The 25,739-nt window shown below is 52.1% G+C and overlaps 1 protein-coding gene across 1 annotated transcript in view; it reads right to left on the reverse strand.

Moving 5' to 3' along the window:
* SIL1 (SIL1 nucleotide exchange factor) overlaps positions 1-25,739 on the reverse strand; it is a 111,631-nt gene that overhangs the window by 36,412 nt on the left and 49,480 nt on the right. The window contains exons 4-6 of the mRNA XM_018923986.3: positions 25,216-25,336; positions 3,138-3,234; positions 745-936 (exon numbers count right to left, since the gene is read on the reverse strand). Of these exons, the coding sequence (XP_018779531.2) occupies positions 745-936; positions 3,138-3,234; positions 25,216-25,336 (410 nt within the window). The remainder of the gene's footprint in view (positions 1-744; positions 937-3,137; positions 3,235-25,215; positions 25,337-25,739) is intronic.

A 25,739-nucleotide genomic window follows, 5' to 3' on the forward strand; every position in this document is an offset into this window, starting at 1 on the left:
CACACGGCAGAGCAGAGGCTGGATGCCCAGACACCCTCCCAGGGGTGGCACCAAGGCAGGCACCAAGCCCAGGGGAGCAGAGCTCTGTGCCTGCAGCTGCATCCAAGGGGAGGTAGGAATGTGTGAGCTGAAAGCAGAGCAAGAGAGATCAGAGAGAGGAGGGAAAAGTGTGAGCACAAACCCAAGGAAGCGAAATGCCAGGAAATATGTTCACCCTCACACAGAGCTAATTAGCACAGCGAGGCTCTGCTTGCCACTGCTTACTCACACCAAGACAAAATAGGGGGTTTTGGGTGGCTGTCGCCTTCCCTGGTACAAAGACATTCTCTGTGAACTGATATAAGGGCACCTACCATCAACCACAGCAGCTTTCCATGGAAGGAGAGAGAAAATAATTATTTTCTGAGCAGCCACCACTCTACTTACCCAAAAATGGCAGCTAAAACCCCGTTTTGTAACATTAAGGAGATAAAAGAAGAAAAAGAGAGGATAAGAAAACCAGCCTGAGAACAGACAACAAATAAGGCAACCACCAGACTACTGCTGGCTCCTGGCACAAGTGATGATTAATTCCAACCTCGATATAAAATAAGCCTGCACTAGTCCTCTGCTGTCTGTTATTGTCCCAGGATTATGGTAATTAAGCAATTTGTATTACCTGATACCGATAAGAAAAATAAAGCCCCGTTTATGACACCGTATCCCCTGGATTTTACACGGTAGTTACTGAGGCATTCTTGTTACCTGGTGAACATAATATTCAAGATCATAAAGTGCTGCGACTTTTTCATCCAGCGTGGAGGCAGAGCTGTTGAATTTGCTGATTAATTTAACCATAATTTCATAATCTGTTTCTATCTTCATGTTCAGCTTTTCAAACTCCTCCTTCAGCTGCTCTATGGGCCGGAACTTCTTCCTCACCTCTTCCTCTCGGGCCTTGGAAACAGAAGATGTTAAGATAGGAGATTAAGAGAGACAAGACAGACACAGAAAGCAATGCCAGCCCCAAATTCACACAGGCAACCTGGCTATCTATGCCAGTGGATTTATTGCTTTACTTTAGAGGTGCAGGGGCAGAGTTGGAGGGTCCTTCTGAGAAGCCCAGGAACCCAGTTAGCTCTGAGATACCCACAATATGAGTGAGCAGTAGGGCTTTGTGCACCACCTCTACATCTCTACACCATTTATGCACCATTTCTACATCCCATTTCCATCCAGATCAACATCAATCCCACAGGCAGCAGTACTGCTGCTCTCTGTTTGCCTCAAGTGGATCTTCTCAAAATCTGGCTGCAAGAAGCCCTGAGGCACCTCCCTCATCTTACAGCTGAACCTCTCTGGAACTGGACATGAGGCTGGAGAGCTCCAGAGGTCCCATCCAGCCCAAAGTGCCCAGTGACTCCAAGGAGTTCTCAGACACAGACAAAGATGCTTTCGCCATTCCGAGCATTGAGCAAATTCCAGGAAGGCTCTATCTCCCAGGAAGAGGTGTGGGGACAGAAGCTGTCAGAAAGGGAGGCAGGAGGACCAATGATAAGCTGGGGGCAGCTGACATGCTGTGCCATGGGGCTTGGCCAGCAGACAGCCTGTCCTGAGCTCATCTCCCTCGCAGTAACAGCACCCCAAGGGCTGCCCTGAACCAAGAGAGCTGACACAAAACATGTGGTGAGGAGAAAAGGATCTGTCAGAAATCTCAGAGAGCCCCAGAAGTGCAGGAACATCCGCACTGGTGGCACTGGGGGCCTGCTGCTGCAGGGGACAGAAGCAGCAGAGAGGCCATGCTGGAGCTGGGCTGCCCCGAGGACAGGAAAAAGGCAGAAAGCCCCTTTTGGAAGGGATTTGTCACAAATACCAAGATGTGTTTGTATGCAGAGTGAGCCCCAGCTGGAGGGTTTGCACGTGTTCTGCTCCCCATGAGGGATCAGAGGGGGCTGGAGGAAAACCAGGTGAGCAATGGAGGTGAAAGCTGTGTCAATGGAATGATAAATTATCAGAGGTACCACACCCAACCCACCCCTCCCCAGGCTGCCTCTGCCTGAGCACAGAGGGGCTCAATGTAACTCCATTTCCTCTGACACAGAGCCTTCAAGGATGGATTTGCTCTCTGCAGGAGTGACTGCAAATGGAATACTTTAGGTCCATTAGATGTAGCTGCTTTTAGCCCAGTTGCTGGGACAAAAGCTATTCTAACAGGGGGTTTTAAAATATGGCTTATTTTCACCTAATAGAGTATCACTAATTTTTGCATTTCAATGATCCTCATTTCCAGCAGCCCTTTTCAGTAGCCCTGCAATCAATCAGCAATGCTGCTATGGAAATAATCTCCAGCAAATGAAATCATGCCGTGCTGCCACATAAGGGAAGAAAATGCCTTTCTGTGATACCAAAACTTTAGAGCCTTGACTCTTCTTTCAGTTTTCATTTGAGTGAGCCAACACCAAGGCAGCAGGAGGAGCGAGGGTTAAGGAAATGATGCTGAGGGGGAGAAGGGAAAGAGGCTGTGATGCACCTGATGAGTCACACATCATCCCACCTATTTACTTCGGGTTGTGGGTTGTTTTGTAACTAAATGGACAACTTGGAGCTTGTGTAAGGAAGCCTCAGCCCCTGCTTCACCATCGCCATTTGGGTTTTCCTATCCAGGGCACAAGGCTGGAAACCAAAACCACGGAGAGTAAAGGGAAATACCCTCCGTAAATACCATCAGCCACAATCCAGTTCCCTTTGGGGTCTGCAGACATTTTTGTGAATTGAGCTGCAGTAAAAGGGATAAATTACATTGTTCAGAGCAGCTGTGGCTGCCCCTGGACACATGGAAGAATTGAAGGCCAGCTTGAACGGGGCTTGGAGCAACCCAAGATAGTGGAAGGTGTCCCTGCCCATAGCGGGGGTGGGACTGGATCAGCGTTAAGGTCCTATCCAACCCCAACCATTCACAGAATCTTAGGGTCATACAGAGAAGTCAGGGAACAATATCACTAACAGGCGAGTAAAGGTATTTTAGGTCCAGATTCACCACAACATTAGTTTGCACACTGTTTTCCCCGCAATCATTTTAACCATTGTATTTCAGCAGTGTGTAACAGGGTGCTTTCACAACCATGCAATGTGCATTGCTTTAGAAACGGGAAACTCACCTTCCTTTCTGCCTTCTCACTTTCCTTCATTTTAGCCAAGGCCTTTTTGAGCTCCTCAGATGTGAATGAATTTGCATCGAGATCAACCTTGCCCAGCCTTGAAGAAGAAACAAAACCAACCACAATATCTTATAAATGAAAAATTGCCTCAATTCTGTTTTAACTGTGACGTTCAACCAATGGCTAAGAGCAGGAGGAAAGGAATGAAAAAACCCACCATACGCAACAAAAGATTGGTCTGAGGGCTGGATTCTGTGAGGAGCTGCCAGACACATCCCCCTGACAATCAGGGTGATCCAAAATCTCAAGTCCTACCACAATAAAAACAGATAATGAATTGAAAAATCAGAATTTTGTGTTGCAAGAGAGGAACCACCGCTGTGCCACTAAATCATTGCAGACGGCCTACAGTCTTCAACTTGGAGATTTCAGCCTATGAACATTATACACAGAGTCACAAGAGACATCAGGGCACCTTTCCAATGAGAGAAGGGGCTAGAGGGAAGTGAGAGAGGACCCTTTGTCAGGATCTGTAGTTACACCACAAGGGGGAATGGGATCAAACTGCAAGAGTTGGAAGAGATTTCATGATGGTTCTGAAGAAGTTCTTTACTCTCAGGGTGCTTCTCCCTGACACGGGGACCAGTGCAGAGAGCCTGTGGATGCTCCATCCTCTTACAACGTCCAAGGCCAGGTTGGACAGGGGCCACAGCAACCTGGTGTGCTGGGAGGATGCTCAGCTTGGAACCAGATGATCTTTAGGGTCCCTTCCAAGCCAAACCATTCAAGGTCATTCTACCATCCCCCATCTTCCACTGCAGAGCTGCCCTGAAACTTCAGTGACATCACAGCTGCCAGAGGGTTCCAGGTGGAACGTCCAGCACCTGGAAACGAGCAGAGCAGACACTTTGGCGGCTGCCAACGGTCAGTTGCCACTCGCTCTGCACTCTGCCTTTCAGTGCTGAGCTGCTGCTGCTCCTGCCTGGGCTTTTCCTGCCACCTGCTCTGGAGCGCCCATCCCAGCAGGATGTGCACTGCTGAGCCAGTGGAAGTACAGTGCCATTCCAGGCAGGGGGGCACCCTGCTTGGGCAGGATGCAGCCATGTGGGAATGCATGGTGTGGGACAGGAAGCCCACTGTGAGATTCTGCTGCCTCTTGCAGACTGCCAGAGACACGGTGGAGGACATGGAAGTGGACATGGACCTGGAGAGAGAGGAAATGATGGAGGTGGATGAGGAAGACCCTGTTGAAGAGATGGAAGTGGATGTGGATGATAACATCGAGGACATGGAAGTGGATGAGAAGGATGAGGAGGAGCCCATGGTCCTTGGATGAAGACGGAGCCCCACAAGTAAGACAGGCAGATGCTTCCCACGCCCAGCCCACAGACACAGTGGGTCCCCTGACGCCAGGCTGGGGCTGGGCTGGATGGCCCCACTCAGGGACACGATGCCTGCAGGGGGCCTGGACTGTGGTGGCTCCAGCACCACCCCTGCCCTGCCCTGTGCTTGCCTGGGACCACACCAGCCCTGCCAGCCCCTTCCCTGCCCCTGGGGCCCAGCTCCCAGCCCTGCTGGGCCCAGTGCGGGCAGCAGAGTCCAACTCGGCTGCTTCCTTTCTTCCAGGACTGATGCAGATGATGAACACAGATGTGATGCAGCTGTAAATATGTTGGAAAGGATAGAAGTTCTCTGTATATATGTTCACTATGTTAGAAGTTTTTTGTAAATATGTTTTGAAGATTGTTAATTTATAGGCTCCTGTTATATTGCAATAAATAGTTTTTTTAGTTGTTGTTTGCACTGGGTGGTGGGAAATCTTTACTGAGTAGGATAGGTCACGAGAATGGGTTTTCCCCCTCCCTCATCACATGATCTCCCCCTCACACCCCCTCCTGTTATACACACCTGGTAGTCTGACCCATGGGTACCTTGCCCCTCCCCAATGGCATCCCATTGGCCTGGTCCTCTCTCCCCTGCTCCCATCCCCTAGGCTATAAAACCTCTTGTGAGGGAATTCCACGCTCCCTTTTCTACCTGGGTTGGCCTCATCAGCTGAGTGTCTTGCACCAAGCCAATAAAAAAGATATTTTGCACCCACGTGGAGAAGAGCGCCTCTCGTCTTTTACTTTCGTCTATGTGGGCCCGTGTGGGATAGAGTCTTAAGCTAGCCGGATTTGGACTCCTAAAAGGCCCAGGAAAACCACGGATTACTGCAGGTTCCCATGTAAAGACGTTCTGTACATTGTTGTTGTTGTTGTTATAAGGATTGTTGTTACAAATCGTGTTTTGTAAATCCTAGCTTTTGCAGATCTTCGGCAAATAAATACTGTTTCTTTTTAAAACCTGACTTCTCTTTGCCATTCCTTTGGGCACAGGCAGCGTTTGCACACTTGTGGGTTCCACTTGTTCTGGCTTCCCAGGGCTGGAGGTCCCTGGAGGTGCTGGCACGGCCACCCCAGGGCTGGGGGTCCCTGTGCTCAGGGGGTCCCACTGACACCACTCCTGGCACTGGGCACTGCTGCTGTTCCTGGCCTGGGGCACAGCTGTGTCCCCAAGACCTCAGCTGTCACCAGCTCTCACACTGGGGGCTCTCAGAGCAGTGGCCCCTGCAGCCATGCCCCTAAAGCAGGCAGGAAACCTTCAGCCACCCTTCCTGCTGGAGCCAGAGGGACTCCTGGGCCAAGAGCCGGCATCAGGCCACAGGGATGCAAAATCCACCTTCACGCTCTGAAGGCCACGACAGCCTTGGCAGCTGGGGCACCTGGATCTGGAGTGCTGCAGGGGCTGATGTTTAAGGCTTGCCGCCTCCAAAGGCTCCGGGCTTTGCTTCCCAGCCTGCTCTGCAATGCCCTGAGCCCAGATTGTTCAAGAGACAAAAGCCAAGCCAGCGGTTCCTCACCCTGCCCGCATTCCTGCTGCTGGCAGCGGCCATTGGTCCCTGTGCCCCACAGCGGGGACAGCTGGAGGGACAGGGCAGGCTGTGCTGGGCAGGGGGCAGGAGGCTTTGGGCCCTGTTGGTGCTGGTGCTGTGGGGCCATGGGCCCAACAGGGCCCCAAGCTCAGCCCCTGTCTGGGCAGCTGCCCCCAAAGTCCCACACTCCCCGAGCATCCCCATCACAGGTGGCAGTGGGAAATCCCACACACTTCAGGAAAGCAATTGTCCACAGTAACTAAAGCAACATTAGAAAGGTGGGTGCAGGGCAGGTGTGATCTCCAGGGCCTCTGGCAGTGCATGCTGTGCAGAGGAGGCTATGGGTCTGCTCCCAGTGCCACACAGCACCAGGCTCAGGCCAGCCGACAGCCCCTCACAGCTGATACCAAGGAGCAGGCTCAGAAAGCAGTTTCAGACCAGCTGCTGCAGATATTTCAAAAGACTACACGTAATTTCAAGAAGCCACTTTGCCAATTTGGTTTTGATGTTGTTGCATGAGAAGCCACAAAGGTGTCTCTGAAGGAGCACTCAGGGCACTTCCACTGCCATCCCAAAGGGAACAAAGGACAGGACTCTGCTTTCAGCCTTGCTGAGCTCCTCACCCAGCAAAGAAGTCTCAGGAAGAGGCAGGAATTGTGTGCACCAGGGAACCGGGCCTCTAATAAAAGGCATGAATCCCACAGTCCGCCCAACACAAGGCCATGCATGTCTCTACTGTTTCCTCCTTCTCTCATCTCTCATGTCACTTTCCCCATTTTCTCTGCCTGGGAGCTTGGCTTCTCTAACTCCAGTCTGCATGTGCAGCCACACGTGTCAACCTGCAGGAACAGCAGGACCCTCAGGGAAGTGGGAGAGAACTCTTTGTCAAGAAGTCTAGTGACAGGACAAGGGGGAATGGGATCAAACAGCAAGAGTTGGAAGAGATTTCATGATGGTTCTGAAGAAGTTCTTTACTCTCAGGGTGCTTGTCCCTGACACGGGGACCAGTGCAGAGAGCCTGTGGATGCTCCATCCTCTTACAACATCCAAGACCAGGTTGGACAGGGGCCACAGCAACCTGGTGTGCTGGGAGGATGCTCAGCTTGGAACCAGATGATCTTTAGGGTCCCTTCCATTCCAAACCATTCAAGGTCATTCTACCATCCCCCATCTTCCACTGCAGAGCTGCCCTGAAACTTCAGTGACATCACAGCTGCCAGAGGGTTCCAGGTGGAACGTCCAGCACCTGGAAACGAGCAGAGCAGACACTTTGGTGGCTGCCAACGGTCAGTTGCCACTCGCTCTGCACTCTGCCTGTCAGTGCTGAGCTGCTGCTGCTCCTGCCTGGGCTTTTCCTGCCACCTGCTCTGGAGCGCCCATCCCAGCAGGATGTGCACTGCTGAGCCAGTGGAGGTACAGTGCCATTCCAGGCAGGGGGGCACCCTGCTTGGGCAGGATGCAGCCATGTGGGAATGCATGGTGTGGGACAGGAAGCCCACTGTGAGATTCTGCTGCCTCTTGCAGACTGCCAGAGACACGGTGGAGGACATGGAAGTGGACATGGACCTGGAGAGAGAGGAAATGATGGAGGTGGATGAGGAAGACCCTGTTGAAGAGATGGAAGTGGATGTGGATGATAACATCGAGGACATGGAAGTGGATGAGAAGGATGAGGAGGAGCCCATGGTCCTTGGATGAAGATGGAGCCCCACAAGTAAGACAGGCAGATGCTTCCCACGCCCAGCCCACAGACACAGTGGGTCCCCTGACGCCAGGCTGGGGCTGGGCTGGATGGCCCCACTCAGGGACACGATGCCTGCAGGGGGCCTGGACTGTGGTGGCTCCAGCACCACCCCTGCCCTGCCCTGTGCTTGCCTGGGGCCACACCAGCCCTGCCAGCCCCTTCCCTGCCCCTGGGGCCCAGCTCCCAGCCCTGCTGGGCCCAGTGCGGGCAGCAGAGTCCAACTCGGCTGCTTCCTTTCTTCCAGGACTGATGCAGATGATGAACACAGATGTGATGCAGCTGTAAATATGTTGGAAAGGATAGAAGTTCTCTGTATATATGTTCACTATGTTAGAAGTTTTTTGTAAATATGTTTTGAAGATTGTTATTTTATAGGTTCTTGTTGAATTGCAATAAATAGTTTATTTAGTTGTTGTTTGCACTGGGTGGTAGGAAATCTTTACTGAGTAGGATAGGTCACGAGAATGGGTTTTCCCCCTCCCTCATCACATGATCTCCCCCTCACACCCCCTCCTGTTATACACACCTGGTAGTCTGACCCATGGGTACCTTGCCCCTTCCCAATGGCATCCCATTGGCCTGGTCCTGTCTCCCCCGCTCCCATCCCCTAGGCTATAAAACCTCTTGTGAGGGAATTCCACACTCTCTTTTCTACCTGGGTTGGCCTCATCAGCTGAGTGTCTTGCACCAAGCCAATAAAAAAGATACTTTTGCACCCAAGTGGAGAAGAGCGCCTCTCGTCTTTTACTTTCGTCTATGTGGGCCCGTGTGGGCTAGAGTCTTAAGCTAGCCGGATTTGGACTCCTAAAAGGCCCAGGAAAACCACGGATTACTGCAGGTTCCCATGTAAAGAAGTTCTGTACATTGTTGTTGTTGTTGTAATAGGATTGTTGTAACGAAACATGTTCTGTAAATCCTAGCTTTTGCAGATCTTCGGCAAATAAATAGGTTTTTTTTATCACTTGACTTCTCTTTGCCATTCCTTTGGGCACAGGCAGCGTTTGCACACTTGTGGGTTCCACTTGTTCTGGCTTCCCAGGGCTGGAGGTCCCTGGAGGTGCTGGCACAGCCACCCCAGGGCTGGGGGTCCCTGTGCTCAGGGGGTCCCACTGACACCACTCCTGGCACTGGGCACTGCTGCTGTTCCTGGCCTGGAGCACAGAGCTGTCCCCTGGCCCTGAGCTGTCATTTGATTTATGGAGTTTTCTCAAGGGTTCAAAGTTCTAATATCCCACCCCAGATTTTGTGCTCTGCCCCCACTTTTCTGATCCCACTGATTCCAAGATTTCGATGAGAGACAGAAACATCTGTAAAGCACAGACGAGCCACCTGCCCTCTGCCATCTCCCCTCCTTCTCTACCCCCTGGCCCGGTCTGTCTTGATCACACACGCCTGGATTCCACCCTAACCCATTCTCCAGTACCTCTCCTCCCTGTATCCCCCTCAGATAGCTCACAAAATGGAGTCTACCCCCTGGGGCGGGGACATCCTGTCAAACTCCCTCCCACCCCCGCCTCTCTCATCGGGTCCTCTCCCTGTGTTGGGTCCCACCTCTGTGTTGGGCACCTCCCCTGCATCGGGATCTATGGCTTCCTTGCCTACTTCCACTGGCCCTACCCCCTCCAGCTCAGCCCCTTGCCGATCCCACCCTGTCAGAGCCGGAAGTGTGAGGGGTGCTAACCGGAAGGCAGCCATCTTGGCTACCAAAGGCCCACAACACCAGGCCTTGCCAGGCACCCAAAGCCCCGCTCCTCTGCCAAAGACCAAATTCCCTCTTCTGCACAGGAGACTGAAGGTTCATCTGACCCTGAGGATGAGCCTGAGGATTCTTGGCAGAGGATGAAGAAGCTGGCGGCTGAAGAGGGGGACTGGGAATAGGTAGCAAAAATACAAGCAGCACCAGTGCAGTACCAGAGGAGGGCTAACCACCGATGGGAAACTATCACACATGGGGAGATGAAAGATCTTTGTAAAGCAGCGAAAGACCATGGGAGGGGCTCACCGCAGTTTAATAATTTGTTAAATGCTATCTTCACTGCTCATGTTACGGTGCCTCACAATCTGTGCCATTTTATGCACATCCTATTTCTCCCACTGAATTTATTCTGTGGGAAGGAACGGGGAAAAAATTACTACAACAACTCTTTAAAGACTATGCTAGAGAAGACAGGTGGGCACACCTAACATTAGACCCTCTGGCAGGGGCAAGATTTCACTAAACCTGAGCATCAAGCAATAGACCTTCCCATAGCAGTGTTAGAAGAGATAAAAGGTGCTGCAAAGACAGCTCTCTCAGCAGACACCCAATGGAACAACACCTACTCTACATTTCACAGACATTTGGCAGGGACCTGGGGAATCCTTTATAAAATTTATTGATCGCCTTACACAAGCGATAGAAAAGCAAGCTAAACATCCAAAAGCCAGGCAGGTACTGCTTACTAAATGCCAACAAACAGCTGTAAAGACATTTGAGCTCTCTGCCCCTCAACCCAAAACCTAGCATTGCACAAAGGGTCGAGGCATGCACCCTTAGGGCATCCTTACACCGTGATGCCAGCCTAGCTAAGGCTACCAGTCAGAATGTGGTAGAGGTGCTAGTAGCCTCCCAAGGTATTCCCCGACATACACATGAAAAAGGACCTTGCTTTTAATGTGGACAGATGGGGCATTTTCAAAAGCATTGGAAAACTAAAGGCTATTACCAGGGACCTTCTAGTGTCACAACCACTGTCCTCACTGCCCCCTTCATCCACTCGCTTTCCAACACCAGCAAAACCGGTGGCCTGTGGGAAACTCCACACAGACGCGGAAAGGCCCCGCGCAATGACACCAAACGCGAGGCCGTTCCACCCTACTCTCCCGAACATCCTGGAGAACCAGCACATCGACCTTCTCAGATCCATCGGGACAACTTGGTCGCTGCAGAAGAACTCGGCGAACGACAGGTCTGCGCTGGAACCGGAAGGCAGCTGCTAAGCACCTTTTCAATTCCAACCAACGATATTTATGTTCACCATATTCCAACAGGCAAATACGGGCCTGAAGAACAGCAACACCAGGGAATGGATGGAGAGACTCACTATACCACCTGAGGTAGTCACCTTGACATTTTTGCAGGAGATAACTGCCCAGGCTCTATGCTCCGACCCTCCCCATTTCATTTCAAAAGAAACAGTTACAGCCAGAGCCTACCTCCTACTGGAGATGATCACCACACCAGCTGATCCAATGGTCATGTGGGCACAGATTACGGGCTGAATCAGGCCCCTTTTAAAGTGTGCTTTCTCACGTAAATGAAGAAAGATATGACTTTCAGGACTATTAGATACAGGAGCTGATGTCACCACAATTTCCTGCTCTGATTGGCTCAAAGACTGGCCCCTGGTTCCAGCTGCTGGGGTAATTTTTGGCATCGTGGGAGCCACTACCAGCTTCCGGAGTCAAGGTACCATGAGTCCGTGGGAGGTCCTGAGGGCAGAGTTGCTACAGTAAGATCATTCGTCACCTGGGCACCAATAACGCTTTGGGGAAGAGACCTCTTGTCCCAGTGGGGGACACTGCCTGGGATCCTATCAGCACCTCAGGATTTCTACCCGGAGCCACTGAGCAGCACGTCACCCTAGAGTTAACCTGGAAGAACAACGACCCCATATAGGTGGATCAGTGGCCCCTCCCAGGCAGAAAGTTAAAGGCCCTGCAGTCCCTCGTGCAGGAGCAGCTGTCTGTGGGCCACACTGTACCATCTACTAGCCCCTGGAATCCGCCTCTTTTGTCATAAAAAAGCCTGGCAAAGACAAGTGGTGGCTCCTGTGGGACCTCAGGAAAATCAATGAGGTCATCGAACACATGTGTCCCCTCCAGTCCAGCCTGCCCTCAGCCTCCATGTTACCTTGAGATTGGCAGATGGTTGCTATAGGTCTAAATGACTGCTCTTTTGACACCCCCTTGCACTCCAGTGACGCTCCCTGGTTCGCCTTTTTCGGCCCTAAACCAACAAGCACCTTTACAGAGCTACCAGTGGACAGTACCGTTGCCTCAAGGAATGAGGAATAGCCCAACTATCTGTCAATGGCTTGTAGCCCAAATTCTCTCACCCATCCGGAAAAGACATCCTAATGCTCTCATTTTTCACTACATGGATGATATATTTGTGCAGAATGTCTGCAGAAGTTGAAGTCATTTTGGTCGTTGCAGTACAAGATGTCATCACTGTGGTACAGGAGAAAGGTTTTGAGATTGCAGAAGCTAAAGTCCAATAGACAGCCCCCTGGAAGTACCTCAGCCAAAAAATAGCAGAGAAAACCATCACACCCCAAACACTGCAAATCAAGCACAACCCAAAGACTCTGCAAGAACTCCACCAACTCTGCAGAAGCATCAAATGGAAACGTTCACTGCTGGGAATCACCACAGAAGATCTCATGCCACCGTTCCTGCTCCTTAAAGGCAGAGAAGGACTCGATTCCCCACGGTCATTGACACCGGAGGCCGAAGCAGTTGTACAGAAGTTAGCCCGGGCAATGCAAACTAAACAGGCCCACAGATACCACTCTTATTTACCTTTCTCCCTGTCAATCCTTGGTGCAAGTCCAAATTTCCATGCATTATTGTTTCAGAAAGAAACAACTATCTCAGATCCCCTGATAAGAGTTGAAGGGGTTTTCAGATCACACCAACCTACCAAAACGATTACAACCCCACAAAAAGTTATTGCACAGCTAATCAGGAAAGCTAGGGAGCAGCTGTATTCCCTTGCAGGAACAGACCTTGTGAATATATACTTACTTCTGACTCAAGAGCACCTCAATTGGCTACTTCAAACATCTGAACCGCTGCAATACACCTTGGTCAGTTTTTGCACAGGCTAGGATCAGCCACCAATTCTACCATCAAAACATTCCTGCGCTGCTCAGGATGTTTAAAATTACCCGAGACTAGGCAAGGTCCTGTGAAGCCACTTGCCCAAATTGTCAGGAACATGCCCTTGCTTCTGAAAGAGCTGGAGTCAATCCAAGAGGACTAGAGAGTCTCCACATCTGGCAATCAGACATCACACACTATGCCCCTTTTGGCCGGCTAAAATACATCCACGTCTCAGTCTATGCCTTTCCCAGTGAGGTTTTAACCTCTGCCCATTCTGGTGAAAAATCAAAAGGTGCTGTAAAACATTACTTTTTAATTTTTTCCGCCTTAGCAGTTCCACAGGAAATTAAAACTGATAATGCTCCTGCTTATACCTCGCAATGATTCCAACAACTTTCTGACCTGCGGGGTATAAAACACGTCACAGGCATACCACAGGACAGTCCATAGTCGAGAGGGCCCACTGTTCCATCAAAAGGATCCTTGATCAACAGAAAGAGGGAGTCCAGATATTATCTCCCGCTGAGAGACTGGCCAAGGCCCTTTATGTGTTCAACCTTTTGGAGCCAAGGCCCTTTATGTGTTCAACCTTCAACTTACTTTTGGAGTCAACTCCCCCAGTCATCAGGCATTTTACTAATTCGACTGCTGCCCAATGAAAAGAAAAGCCACTGGGAAAGGGCCCGTAATTTGTTTAGATTCAGGGTCTTTGTGTTGATCAAAGACCATGAATCTAAACAAATTACGGGCCCTATCCCATTAATTACTTGGGGAAGAAAATATGCTTGTGTCTCTACAGCAGCAGGCCCAAGATGGATCGCAGCAAAAAACATAAAACTGTTTCTGGCAACAGCAAGGCAAACACCAGAGCAACCATCAGAAGAACAGAATGAAAGCCTAAGAGAGACCGCAGCAGCCTGGAAGAGAAGAAGGAGAAGGACAGACGAAGATCTCCTAAGCAGAACTGACAACACAGAACAAGACCAAGATACTTCAGATACCACTAACCAGGATGTATTACTAAATATTTGTAAAAGCTATATTTTAGCATTGATGTGTGATTCTTCTTATAAGCTGTGTTCAAACCCTTGGCGTACAGAAGAGAAAGTTTAGTGGGACCAGAACTTAAGTTTTACCTTCTACTCTCTTTATCTGTTTACTTTTAGGCCACCTAAGCCTCCAGATACTAAAATAGCTGAAGTCAGTGGATGGTGCCATTTGTTGCCGCTGCAGCAGGAATCTGCATGCTCCTCACTATGCCGCATGCCTTCAGCTGGGTGGTTCCACAGCCAAGCCACAATTTCTTGTCCATGGCCATGGCTGCCAGGTGTTTGAAGGTGTGTATTTTTTCAACCTGTTGTCACATAGTGAGTCAGTATACCAGAGCATCCAAGTTCTAAAAGATTGAGTAAACAAGATATAGACAGAAGGCAACAACGACCGGTTCACTGGACTTTTCAAAGATAGGAGGATGAAGGGCTGGCTTTCATCTTTAGTTAAGACTATTTTTTGGATTGTATTTATTGTATCCCTTGTGTTGGTTATTTTTTCAATTTTTGCTAAATGCCTGCAAAAGTCTATGACAGAAGCCTTCTTTACAGAAAACAAAAAGGGGGGAGTTGTGGAGGCCCAGGGGCCTACCACAAAAACTGTAATACCTTAGGGCAGACGTGACCAAAAAAGAGAGACACCCTACTGAATGCAACGGTCATACCCATGGGCATTGCAGCCCCATGGTGATGCACAAGGTTTTGCTGATATCACCCAGTTCAACTGGTTTTTTTTTCCTTCTATGTACTCCCCATAGAATGTTCTCCCCTCTCTTGTCCCCTCTTGGTCCTGGATTACTGCAATACTCCCCCACTTTTCCCCCGCTATAAAAACCCTGTGTCACCAGCTCCATTTTCTCATCCTCCCGGGACCCTCTTCATGACAATACAAAATGTTTGAAGTCCAACAAAAAGACCCCTCTCTCGCCTCGCTGACCAGCCGTTTCAGCAAGCGTGCTCCTAGCTCTGGGAGTGCAGATCACACACAGAGCCTGGTTGAGGACAGGAATTAGTGCACCAGCGAACCGGGCCTCTAATAAAAGGCATGAATCCCACAGTCCGCCCAACACAAGGCCATGCATGTCTCTACTTTTTCCTCCTTCTCTCATCTCTCATGTCACTTTCCCCATTTTCTCTGCCTGGGAGCTTGGCTTCTCTCTCTCCAGTCTGCACCTTCAGCCACAAGTGTCAACCTGCATGAACAGCAGGACCCTCAGGGAAGTGGGAGAGAACTCTTTGTCAGGATCTGTAGTTACACCACAAGGGGGAATGGGATCAAACAGCAAGAGTTGGAAGAGATTTCATGATGGTTCTGAAGAAGTTCTTTACTCTCAGGGTGCTTGTCCCTGACACGGGGACCAGTGCAGAGAGCCTGTGGATGCTCCATCCTCTTACAACATCCAAGACCAGGTTGGACAGGGGCCACAGCAACCTGGTGTGCTGGGAGGATGCTCAGCTTGGAACCAGATGATCTTTAGGGTCCCTTCCAAGCCAAACCATTCAAGGTCATTCTACCATCCCCCATCTTCCACTGCAGAGCTGCCCTGAAACTTCAGTGACATCACAGCTGCCAGAGGGTTCCAGGTGGAACGTCCAGCACCTGGAAACGAGCAGAGCAGACACTTTGGCGGCTGCCAACGGTCAGTTGCCACTCGCTCTGCACTCTGCCTGTCAGTGCTGAGCTGCTGCTGCTCCTGCCTGGGCTTTTCCTGCCACCTGCTCTGGAGCGCCCATCCCAGCAGGATGTGCACTGCTGAGCCAGTGGAAGTACAGTGCCATTCCAGGCAGGGGGGCACCCTGCTTGGGCAGGATGCAGCCATGTGGGAATGCATGGTGTGGGACAGGAAGCCCACTGTGAGATTCTGCTGCCTCTTGCAGACTGCCAGAGACACGGTGGAGGACATGGAAGTGGACATGGACCTGGAGAGAGAGGAAATGATGGAGGTGGATGAGGAAGACCCTGTTGAAGAGATGGAAGTGGATGTGGATGATAACATCGAGGACATGGAAGTGGATGAGAAGGATGAGGAGGAGCCCATGGTCCTTGGATGAAGACGGAGCCCCACAAGTAAGACAGGCAGATGCTTCCCACGCCCAGCCCACAGACACAGTGGGTCCCCTGACGCCAGGCTGGGGCTGGGCTGGATGGCCCCACTCAGGGACACGATGCCTGCAGGGGGCCTGGACTGTGGTGGCTCCAGCACCACCCCTGCCCTGCCCTGTGCTTGCCTGGGGCCACACCAGCCCTGCCAGCCCCTTCCCTGCCCCTGGGGCCCAGCTCCCAGCCCTGCTGGGCCCAGTGCGGGCAGCAGAGTCCAACTCGGCTGCTTCCTTTCTTCCAGGACTGATGCAGATGATGAACACAGATGTGATGCAGCTGTAAATATGTTGGAAAGGATAGAAGTTCTCTGTATATATGTTCACTATGTTAGAAGTTTTTTGTAAATATGTTTTGAAGATTGTTAATTTATAGGCTCCTGTTATATTGCAATAAATAGTTTATTTAGTTGTTGTTTGCACTGGGTGGTAGGAAATCTTTACTGAGTAGGATAGGTCACGAGAATGGGTTTTCCCCCTCCCTCATCACATGATCTCCCCCTCACACCCCCTCCTGTTATACACACCTGGTAGTCTGACCCATGGGTACCTTGCCCCTTCCCAATGGCATCCCATTGGCCTGGTCCTGTCTCCCCCGCTCCCATCCCCTAGGCTATAAAACCTCTTGTGAGGGAATTCCACGCTCCCTTTTCTACCTGGGTTGGCCTCATCAGCTGAGTGTCTTGCACCAAGCCAATAAAAAAGATACTTTTGCACCCACGTGGAGAAGAGCGCCTCTCGTCTTTTACTTTCGTCTGTGTGGGCCCGTGTGGGCTAGAGTCTTAAGCTAGCCGGATTTGGACTCCTAAAAGGCCCAGGAAAACCACGGATTACTGCAGGTTCCCATGTAAAGAAGTTCTGTACATTGTTGTTGTTATAACGATTGTTGTAACAAAACATGTTCTGTAAATCCTAACTTTTGCCGATCTTTGGCAAATAAATACTGTTTCTTTTTAAAACCTGACTTCTCTTTGCCATTCCTTTGGGCACAGGCAGCGTTTGCACACTTGTGGGTTCCACTTGTTCTGGCTTCCCAGGGCTGGAGGTCCCTGGAGGTGCTGGCACGGCCACCCCAGGGCTGGGGGTCCCTGTGCTCAGGGGGTCCCACTGACACCACTCCTGGCACTGGGCACTGCTGCTGTTCCTGGCCTGGGGCACAGCTGTGTCCCCAAGACCTCAGCTGTCACCAGCTCTCACACTGGGGGCTCTCAGAGCAGTGGCCCCTGCAGCCATGCCCCTAAAGCAGGCAGGAAGCCTTCAGCCACCCTTCCTGCTGGAGCCAGAGGGACTCCTGGGCCAAGAGCCGGCATCAGGCCACAGGAATACAAAATCCACCTTCACGCTCTGAAGGCCACGACAGCCTTGGCAGCTGGGGCACCTGGATCTGGAGTGCTGCAGGGGCTGATGTTTAAGGCTTGCCGCCTCCAAAGGCTCCGGGCTTTGCTTCCCAGCCTGCTCTGCACTGCCCTGAGCCCAGATTGTTCAAGAGACAAAAGCCAAGCCAGCGGTTCCTCACCCTGCCCGCATTCCTGCTGCTGGCAGCGGCCATTGGTCCCTGTGCCCCGCAGCGGGGACAGCTGGAGGGACAGGGCAGGCTGTGCTGGGCAGGGGGCGGGGGGCTTTGGGCCCTGTTGGTGCTGGTGCTGTGGGGCCATGGGCCCAACAGGGCCCCAAGCTCAGCCCCTGTCTGGGCAGCTGCCCCCAAAGTCCCACACTCCCCGAGCATCCCCATCACAGGTGGCAGTGGGAAATCCCACACACTTCAGGAAAGCAATTGTCCACAGTAACTAAAGCAACATTAGAAAGGTGGGTGCAGGGCAGGTGTGATCTCCAGGGCCTCTGGCAGTGCATGCTGTGCAGAGGAGGCTATGGGTCTGCTCCCAGTGCCACACAGCACCGGGCTCAGGCCAGCCAACAGCCCCTCACAGCTGATACCAAGGAGCAGGCTCAGAAAGCAGTTTCAGACCAGCTGCTGCAGATATTTCAAAAGACTACACGTAATTTCAAGAAGCCACCTTGCCAATTTGGTTTTGATGTTGTTGCATGAGAAGCCACAAAGGTGTCTCTGAAGGAGCACTCAGGGCACTTCCACTGCCATCCCAAAGGGAACAAAGGACAGGACTCTGCTTTCAGCCTTGCTGAGCTCCTCACCCAGCAAAGAAGTCTCAGGAAGAGGCAGGAATTGTGTGCACCAGGGAACCGGGCCTCTAATAAAAGGCATGAATCCCACAGTCCGCCCAACACAAGGCCATCCATGTCTCTACTTTTTCCTCCTTCTCTCATCTCTCATGTCACTTTCCCCATTTTCTCTGCCTGGGAGCTTGGCTTCTCTCTCTCCAGTCTGCACCTTCAGCCACAAGTGTCAACCTGCATGAACAGCAGGACCCTCAGGGAAGTGGGAGAGAACTCTTTGTCAAGAAGTCTAGTGACAGGACAAGGGGGAATGGGATCAAACAGCAAGAGTTGGAAGAGATTTCATGATGGTTCTGAAGAAGTTCTTTACTCTCAGGGTGCTTGTCCCTGACACGGGGACCAGTGCAGAGAGCCTGTGGATGCTCCATCCTCTTACAACATCCAAGGCCAGGTTGGACAGGGGCCACAGCAACCTGGTGTGCTGGGAGGATGCTCAGCTTGGAACCAGATGATCTTTAGGGTCCCTTCCAAGCCAAACCATTCAAGGTCATTCTACCATCCCCCATCTTCCACTGCAGAGCTGCCCTGAAACTTCAGTGACATCACAGCTGCCAGAGGGTTCCAGGTGGAACGTCCAGCACCTGGAAACGAGCAGAGCAGACACTTTGGCGGCTGCCAACGGTCAGTTGCCACTCGCTCTGCACTCTGCCTGTCAGTGCTGAGCTGCTGCTGCTCCTGCCTGGGCTTTTCCTGCCACCTGCTCTGGAGCGCCCATCCCAGCAGGATGTGCACTGCTGAGCCAGTGGAAGTACAGTGCCATTCCAGGCAGGGGGGCACCCTGCTTGGGCAGGATGCAGCCATGTGGGAATGCATGGTGTGGGACAGGAAGCCCACTGTGAGATTCTGCTGCCTCTTGCAGACTGCCAGAGACACGGTGGAGGACATGGAAGTGGACATGGACCTGGAGAGAGAGGAAATGATGGAGGTGGATGAGGAAGACCCTGTTGAAGAGATGGAAGTGGATGTGGATGATAACATCGAGGACATGGAAGTGGATGAGAAGGATGAGGAGGAGCCCATGGTCCTTGGATGAAGACGGAGCCCCACAAGTAAGACAGGCAGATGCTTCCCACGCCCAGCCCACAGACACAGTGGGTCCCCTGACGCCAGGCTGGGGCTGGGCTGGATGGCCCCACTCAGGGACACGATGCCTGCAGGGGGCCTGGACTGTGGTGGCTCCAGCACCACCCCTGCCCTGCCCTGTGCTTGCCTGGGGCCACACCAGCCCTGCCAGCCCCTTCCCTGCCCCTGGGGCCCAGCTCCCAGCCCTGCTGGGCCCAGTGCGGGCAGCAGAGTCCAACTCGGCTGCTTCCTTTCTTCCAGGACTGATGCAGATGATGAACACAGATGTGATGCAGCTGTAAATATGTTGGAAAGGATAGAAGTTCTCTGTATATATGTTCACTATGTTAGAAGTTTTTTGTAAATATGTTTTGAAGATTGTTAATTTATAGGCTCCTGTTATATTGCAATAAATAGTTTATTTAGTTGTTGTTTGCACTGGGTGGTAGGAAATCTTTACTGAGTAGGATAGGTCACGAGAATGGGTTTTCCCCCTCCCTCATCACATGATCTCCCCCTCACACCCCCTCCTGTTATACACACCTGGTAGTCTGACCCATGGGTACCTTGCCCCTTCCCAATGGCATCCCATTGGCCTGGTCCTGTCTCCCCCGCTCCCATCCCCTAGGCTATAAAACCTCTTGTGAGGGAATTCCACGCTCCCTTTTCTACCTGGGTTGGCCTCATCAGCTGAGTGTCTTGCACCAAGCCAATAAAAAAGATACTTTTGCACCCAAGTGGAGAAGAGCGCCTCTCGTCTTTTACTTTCGTCTGTGTGGGCCCGTGTGGGCTAGAGTCTTAAGCTAGCCGGATTTGGACTCCTAAAAGGCCCAGGAAAACCACGGATTACTGCAGGTTCCCATGTAAAGACGTTCTGTACATTGTTGTTGTTGTTGTTATAAGGATTGTTGTTACAAATCGTGTTTTGTAAATCCTAGCTTTTGCAGATCTTCGGCAAATAAATACTGTTTCTTTTTAAAACCTGACTTCTCTTTGCCATTCCTTTGGGCACAGGCAGCGTTTGCACACTTGTGGGTTCCACTTGTTCTGGCTTCCCAGGGCTGGAGGTCCCTGGAGGTGCTGGCACGGCCACCCCAGGGCTGGGGGTCCCTGTGCTCAGGGGGTCCCACTGACACCACTCCTGGCACTGGGCACTGCTGCTGTTCCTGGCCTGGGGCACAGCTGTGTCCCCAAGACCTCAGCTGTCACCAGCTCTCACACTGGGGGCTCTCAGAGCAGTGGCCCCTGCAGCCATGCCCCTAAAGCAGGCAGGAAGCCTTCAGCCACCCTTCCTGCTGGAGCCAGAGGGACTCCTGGGCCAAGAGCCGGCATCAGGCCACAGGAATACAAAATCCACCTTCACGCTCTGAAGGCCACGACAGCCTTGGCAGCTGGGGCACCTGGATCTGGAGTGCTGCAGGGGCTGATGTTTAAGGCTTGCCGCCTCCAAAGGCTCCGGGCTTTGCTTCCCAGCCTGCTCTGCACTGCCCTGAGCCCAGATTGTTCAAGAGACAAAAGCCAAGCCAGCGGTTCCTCACCCTGCCCGCATTCCTGCTGCTGGCAGCGGCCATTGGTCCCTGTGCCCCGCAGCGGGGACAGCTGGAGGGACAGGGCAGGCTGTGCTGGGCAGGGGGCGGGGGGCTTTGGGCCCTGTTGGTGCTGGTGCTGTGGGGCCATGGGCCCAACAGGGCCCCAAGCTCAGCCCCTGTCTGGGCAGCTGCCCCCAAAGTCCCACACTCCCCGAGCATCCCCATCACAGGTGGCAGTGGGAAATCCCACACACTTCAGGAAAGCAATTGTCCACAGTAACTAAAGCAACATTAGAAAGGTGGGTGCAGGGCAGGTGTGATCTCCAGGGCCTCTGGCAGTGCATGCTGTGCAGAGGAGGCTATGGGTCTGCTCCCAGTGCCACACAGCACCGGGCTCAGGCCAGCCAACAGCCCCTCACAGCTGATACCAAGGAGCAGGCTCAGAAAGCAGTTTCAGACCAGCTGCTGCAGATATTTCAAAAGACTACACGTAATTTCAAGAAGCCACCTTGCCAATTTGGTTTTGATGTTGTTGCATGAGAAGCCACAAAGGTGTCTCTGAAGGAGCACTCAGGGCACTTCCACTGCCATCCCAAAGGGAACAAAGGACAGGACTCTGCTTTCAGCCTTGCTGAGCTCCTCACCCAGCAAAGAAGTCTCAGGAAGAGGCAGGAATTGTGTGCACCAGGGAACCGGGCCTCTAATAAAAGGCATGAATCCCACAGTCCGCCCAACACAAGGCCATCCATGTCTCTACTTTTTCCTCCTTCTCTCATCTCTCATGTCACTTTCCCCATTTTCTCTGCCTGGGAGCTTGGCTTCTCTCTCTCCAGTCTGCACCTTCAGCCACAAGTGTCAACCTGCATGAACAGCAGGACCCTCAGGGAAGTGGGAGAGAACTCTTTGTCAAGAAGTCTAGTGACAGGACAAGGGGGAATGGGATCAAACAGCAAGAGTTGGAAGAGATTTCATGATGGTTCTGAAGAAGTTCTTTACTCTCAGGGTGCTTGTCCCTGACACGGGGACCAGTGCAGAGAGCCTGTGGATGCTCCATCCTCTTACAACATCCAAGGCCAGGTTGGACAGGGGCCACAGCAACCTGGTGTGCTGGGAGGATGCTCAGCTTGGAACCAGATGATCTTTAGGGTCCCTTCCAAGCCAAACCATTCAAGGTCATTCTACCATCCCCCATCTTCCACTGCAGAGCTGCCCTGAAACTTCAGTGACATCACAGCTGCCAGAGGGTTCCAGGTGGAACGTCCAGCACCTGGAAACGAGCAGAGCAGACACTTTGGCGGCTGCCAACGGTCAGTTGCCACTCGCTCTGCACTCTGCCTGTCAGTGCTGAGCTGCTGCTGCTCCTGCCTGGGCTTTTCCTGCCACCTGCTCTGGAGCGCCCATCCCAGCAGGATGTGCACTGCTGAGCCAGTGGAAGTACAGTGCCATTCCAGGCAGGGGGGCACCCTGCTTGGGCAGGATGCAGCCATGTGGGAATGCATGGTGTGGGACAGGAAGCCCACTGTGAGATTCTGCTGCCTCTTGCAGACTGCCAGAGACACGGTGGAGGACATGGAAGTGGACATGGACCTGGAGAGAGAGGAAATGATGGAGGTGGATGAGGAAGACCCTGTTGAAGAGATGGAAGTGGATGTGGATGATAACATCGAGGACATGGAAGTGGATGAGAAGGATGAGGAGGAGCCCATGGTCCTTGGATGAAGACGGAGCCCCACAAGTAAGACAGGCAGATGCTTCCCACGCCCAGCCCACAGACACAGTGGGTCCCCTGACGCCAGGCTGGGGCTGGGCTGGATGGCCCCACTCAGGGACACGATGCCTGCAGGGGGCCTGGACTGTGGTGGCTCCAGCACCACCCCTGCCCTGCCCTGTGCTTGCCTGGGGCCACACCAGCCCTGCCAGCCCCTTCCCTGCCCCTGGGGCCCAGCTCCCAGCCCTGCTGGGCCCAGTGCGGGCAGCAGAGTCCAACTCGGCTGCTTCCTTTCTTCCAGGACTGATGCAGATGATGAACACAGATGTGATGCAGCTGTAAATATGTTGGAAAGGATAGAAGTTCTCTGTATATATGTTCACTATGTTAGAAGTTTTTTGTAAATATGTTTTGAAGATTGTTATTTTATAGGTTCTTGTTGAATTGCAATAAATAGTTTATTTAGTTGTTGTTTGCACTGGGTGGTAGGAAATCTTTACTGAGTAGGATAGGTCACGAGAATGGGTTTTCCCCCTCCCTCATCACATGATCTCCCCCTCACACCCCCTCCTGTTATACACACCTGGTAGTCTGACCCATGGGTACCTTGCCCCTTCCCAATGGCATCCCATTGGCCTGGTCCTGTCTCCCCCGCTCCCGTCCCCTAGGCTATAAAACCTCTTGTGAGGGAATTCCACGCTCCCTTTTCTACCTGGGTTGGCCTCATCAGCTGAGTGTCTTGCACCAAGCCAATAAAAAAGATACTTTTGCACCCAAGTGGAGAAGAGCGCCTCTCGTCTTTTACTTTCGTCTGCGTGGGCCCGTGTGGGCTAGAGTCTTAAGCTAGCCGGATTTGGACTCCTAAAAGGCCCAGGAAAACCACGGATTACTGCAGGTTCCCATGTAAAGAAGTTCTGTACATTGTTGTTGTTGTTGTAATAGGATTGTTGTTACAAAACGTGTTCTGTAAATCCTAGCTTTTGCAGATCTTCGGCAAATAAATAGGTTTTTTTTATCACTTGACTTCTCTTTGCCATTCCTTTGGGCACAGGCAGCGTTTGCACACTTGTGGGTTCCACTTGTTCTGGCTTCCCAGGGCTGGAGGTCCCTGGAGGTGCTGGCACAGCCACCCCAGGGCTGGGGGTCCCTGTGCTCAGGGGGTCCCACTGACACCACTCCTGGCACTGGGCACTGCTGCTGTTCCTGGCCTGGAGCACAGAGCTGTCCCCTGGCCCTGAGCTGTCATTTGATTTATGGAGTTTTCTCAAGGGTTCAAAGTTCTAATATCCCACCCCAGATTTTGTGCTCTGCCCCCACTTTTCTGATCCCACTGATTCCAAAAATACGATGAGAGACAGAAACATCTGTAAAGCACAGACGAGCCACCTGCCCTCTGCCATCTCCCCTCCTTCTCTACCCCCTGGCCCGGTCTGTCCTGATCACACACGCCTGGATTCCACCCTAACCCATTCTCCAGTACCTCTCCTCCCTGTATCCCCCTCAGATAGCTCACAAAATGGAGTCTACCCCCTGGGGCGGGGACATCCTGTCAAACTCCCTCCCACCCCCGCCTCTCTCATCGGGTCCTCTCCCTGTGTTGGGTCCCACCTCTGTGTTGGGCACCTCCCCTGCATCGGGATCTATGGCTTCCTTGCCTACTTCCACTGGCCCTACCCCCTCCAGCTCAGCCCCTTGCCGATCCCACCCTGTCAGAGCCGGAAGTGTGAGGGGTGCTAACCGGAAGGCAGCCATCTTGGCTACCAAAGGCCCACAACACCAGGCCTTGCCAGGCACCCAAAGCCCTGCTCCTCTGCCAAAGACCAAATTCCCTCTTCTGCACAGGAGACTGAAGGTTCATCTGACCCTGAGGATGAGCCTGAGGATTCTTGGCAGAGGATGAAGAAGCTGGCGGCTGAAGAGGGGGACTGGGAATAGGTAGCAAAAATACAAGCAGCACCAGTGCAGTACCAGAGGAGGGCTAACCACCGATGGGAAACTATCACACATGGGGAGATGAAAGATCTTTGTAAAGCAGCGAAAGACCATGGGAGGGGCTCACCGCAGTTTAATAATTTGTTAAATGCTATCTTCACTGCTCATGTTACGGTGCCTCACAATCTGTGCCATTTTATGCACATCGAGGACATGTGTCCCCTCCAGTCCAGCCTGCCCTCAGCCTCCATGTTACCTTGAGATTGGCAGATGGTTGCTATAGGTCTAAATGACTGCTCTTTTGACACCCCCTTGCACTCCAGTGACACTCCCTGGTTCGCCTTTTTCGGCCCTAAACCAACAAGCACCTTTACAGAGCTACCAGTGGACAGTACCGTTGCCTCAAGGAATGAGGAATAGCCCAACTATCTGTCAATGGCTTGTAGCCCAAATTCTCTCACCCATCCGGAAAAGACATCCTAATGCTCTCATTTTTCACTACATGGATGATATATTTGTGCAGAATGTCTGCAGAAGTTGAAGTCATTTTGGTCGTTGCAGTACAAGATGTCATCACTGTGGTACAGGAGAAAGGTTTTGAGATTGCAGAAGCTAAAGTCCAATAGACAGCCCCCTGGAAGTACCTCAGCCAAAAAATAGCAGAGAAAACCATCACACCCCAAACACTGCAAATCAAGCACAACCCAAAGACTCTGCAAGAACTCCACCAACTCTGTGGAAGTGGTTTCGATGTCGTGGCATGAGAAGCCATGAAGGTGTCTCTTGAATGTCCACCCAGGGCATTTCCACTGCCATCCCAAAGGTAACACAAAGGACAGGCCTCTGCTTTCAGCACTGCTGTGCTCCTGACCCAGCAATGATGTCTCAGGAAGAGTTAGGAACTGAGAGCACCAGGGAACCTGGCCTCTAATAAAAGGCATGAATCCCACAGCCCACCCAACCCAAAGCCTTGCATATCTGTACCTTTTCCTTCCTCTCTGTTCTCTCGTGCCAGTTTCCCCATTTTCTCTGTCTGGGAGCTTGGCTTCTCTCTCTCCTGTCTGCAGGTTCAGCCGCACGTGTGACCCTGCAGGAACAGCCTGACCTGCAAGCAAAAGTTACGTTATTTCAGAGCACTGCACTGCTCCAGCTTTGGGAGGAATTGGGAGCTGAAGGCACATGCTACTACCTGGGAGAAACTCCTCCCCATCCCACACAGTGAGGAGTGGGATATCCACCACTGACCCCCCTCCCATCCAGCAGCACTCCTAAAATGCTGCTTTTCCCTCCCAGAAATGCCACCCTGAGCCACCAAGGTCCCTGTGCTGCCAGGCTGGCTCTGATCCGCAGTGGAGGTAGAACTCTGAGCCCAGCAGACACTGGTACCTTCCTCCCTTTTGGCCCAGGTCCTAGGAGAGCACTAAAGCTCCACACCAGGAGTGGACTTGGAGGTCACATGGAGAAAAGGGAATTATTGCTGATTGGGGCAGACAAAATAAAATGCAGCT

Source organism: Serinus canaria, chromosome 13 (assembly GCF_022539315.1).
Source record: "Serinus canaria isolate serCan28SL12 chromosome 13, serCan2020, whole genome shotgun sequence".
Taxonomy (NCBI): Eukaryota; Metazoa; Chordata; class Aves; order Passeriformes; family Fringillidae; genus Serinus; species Serinus canaria.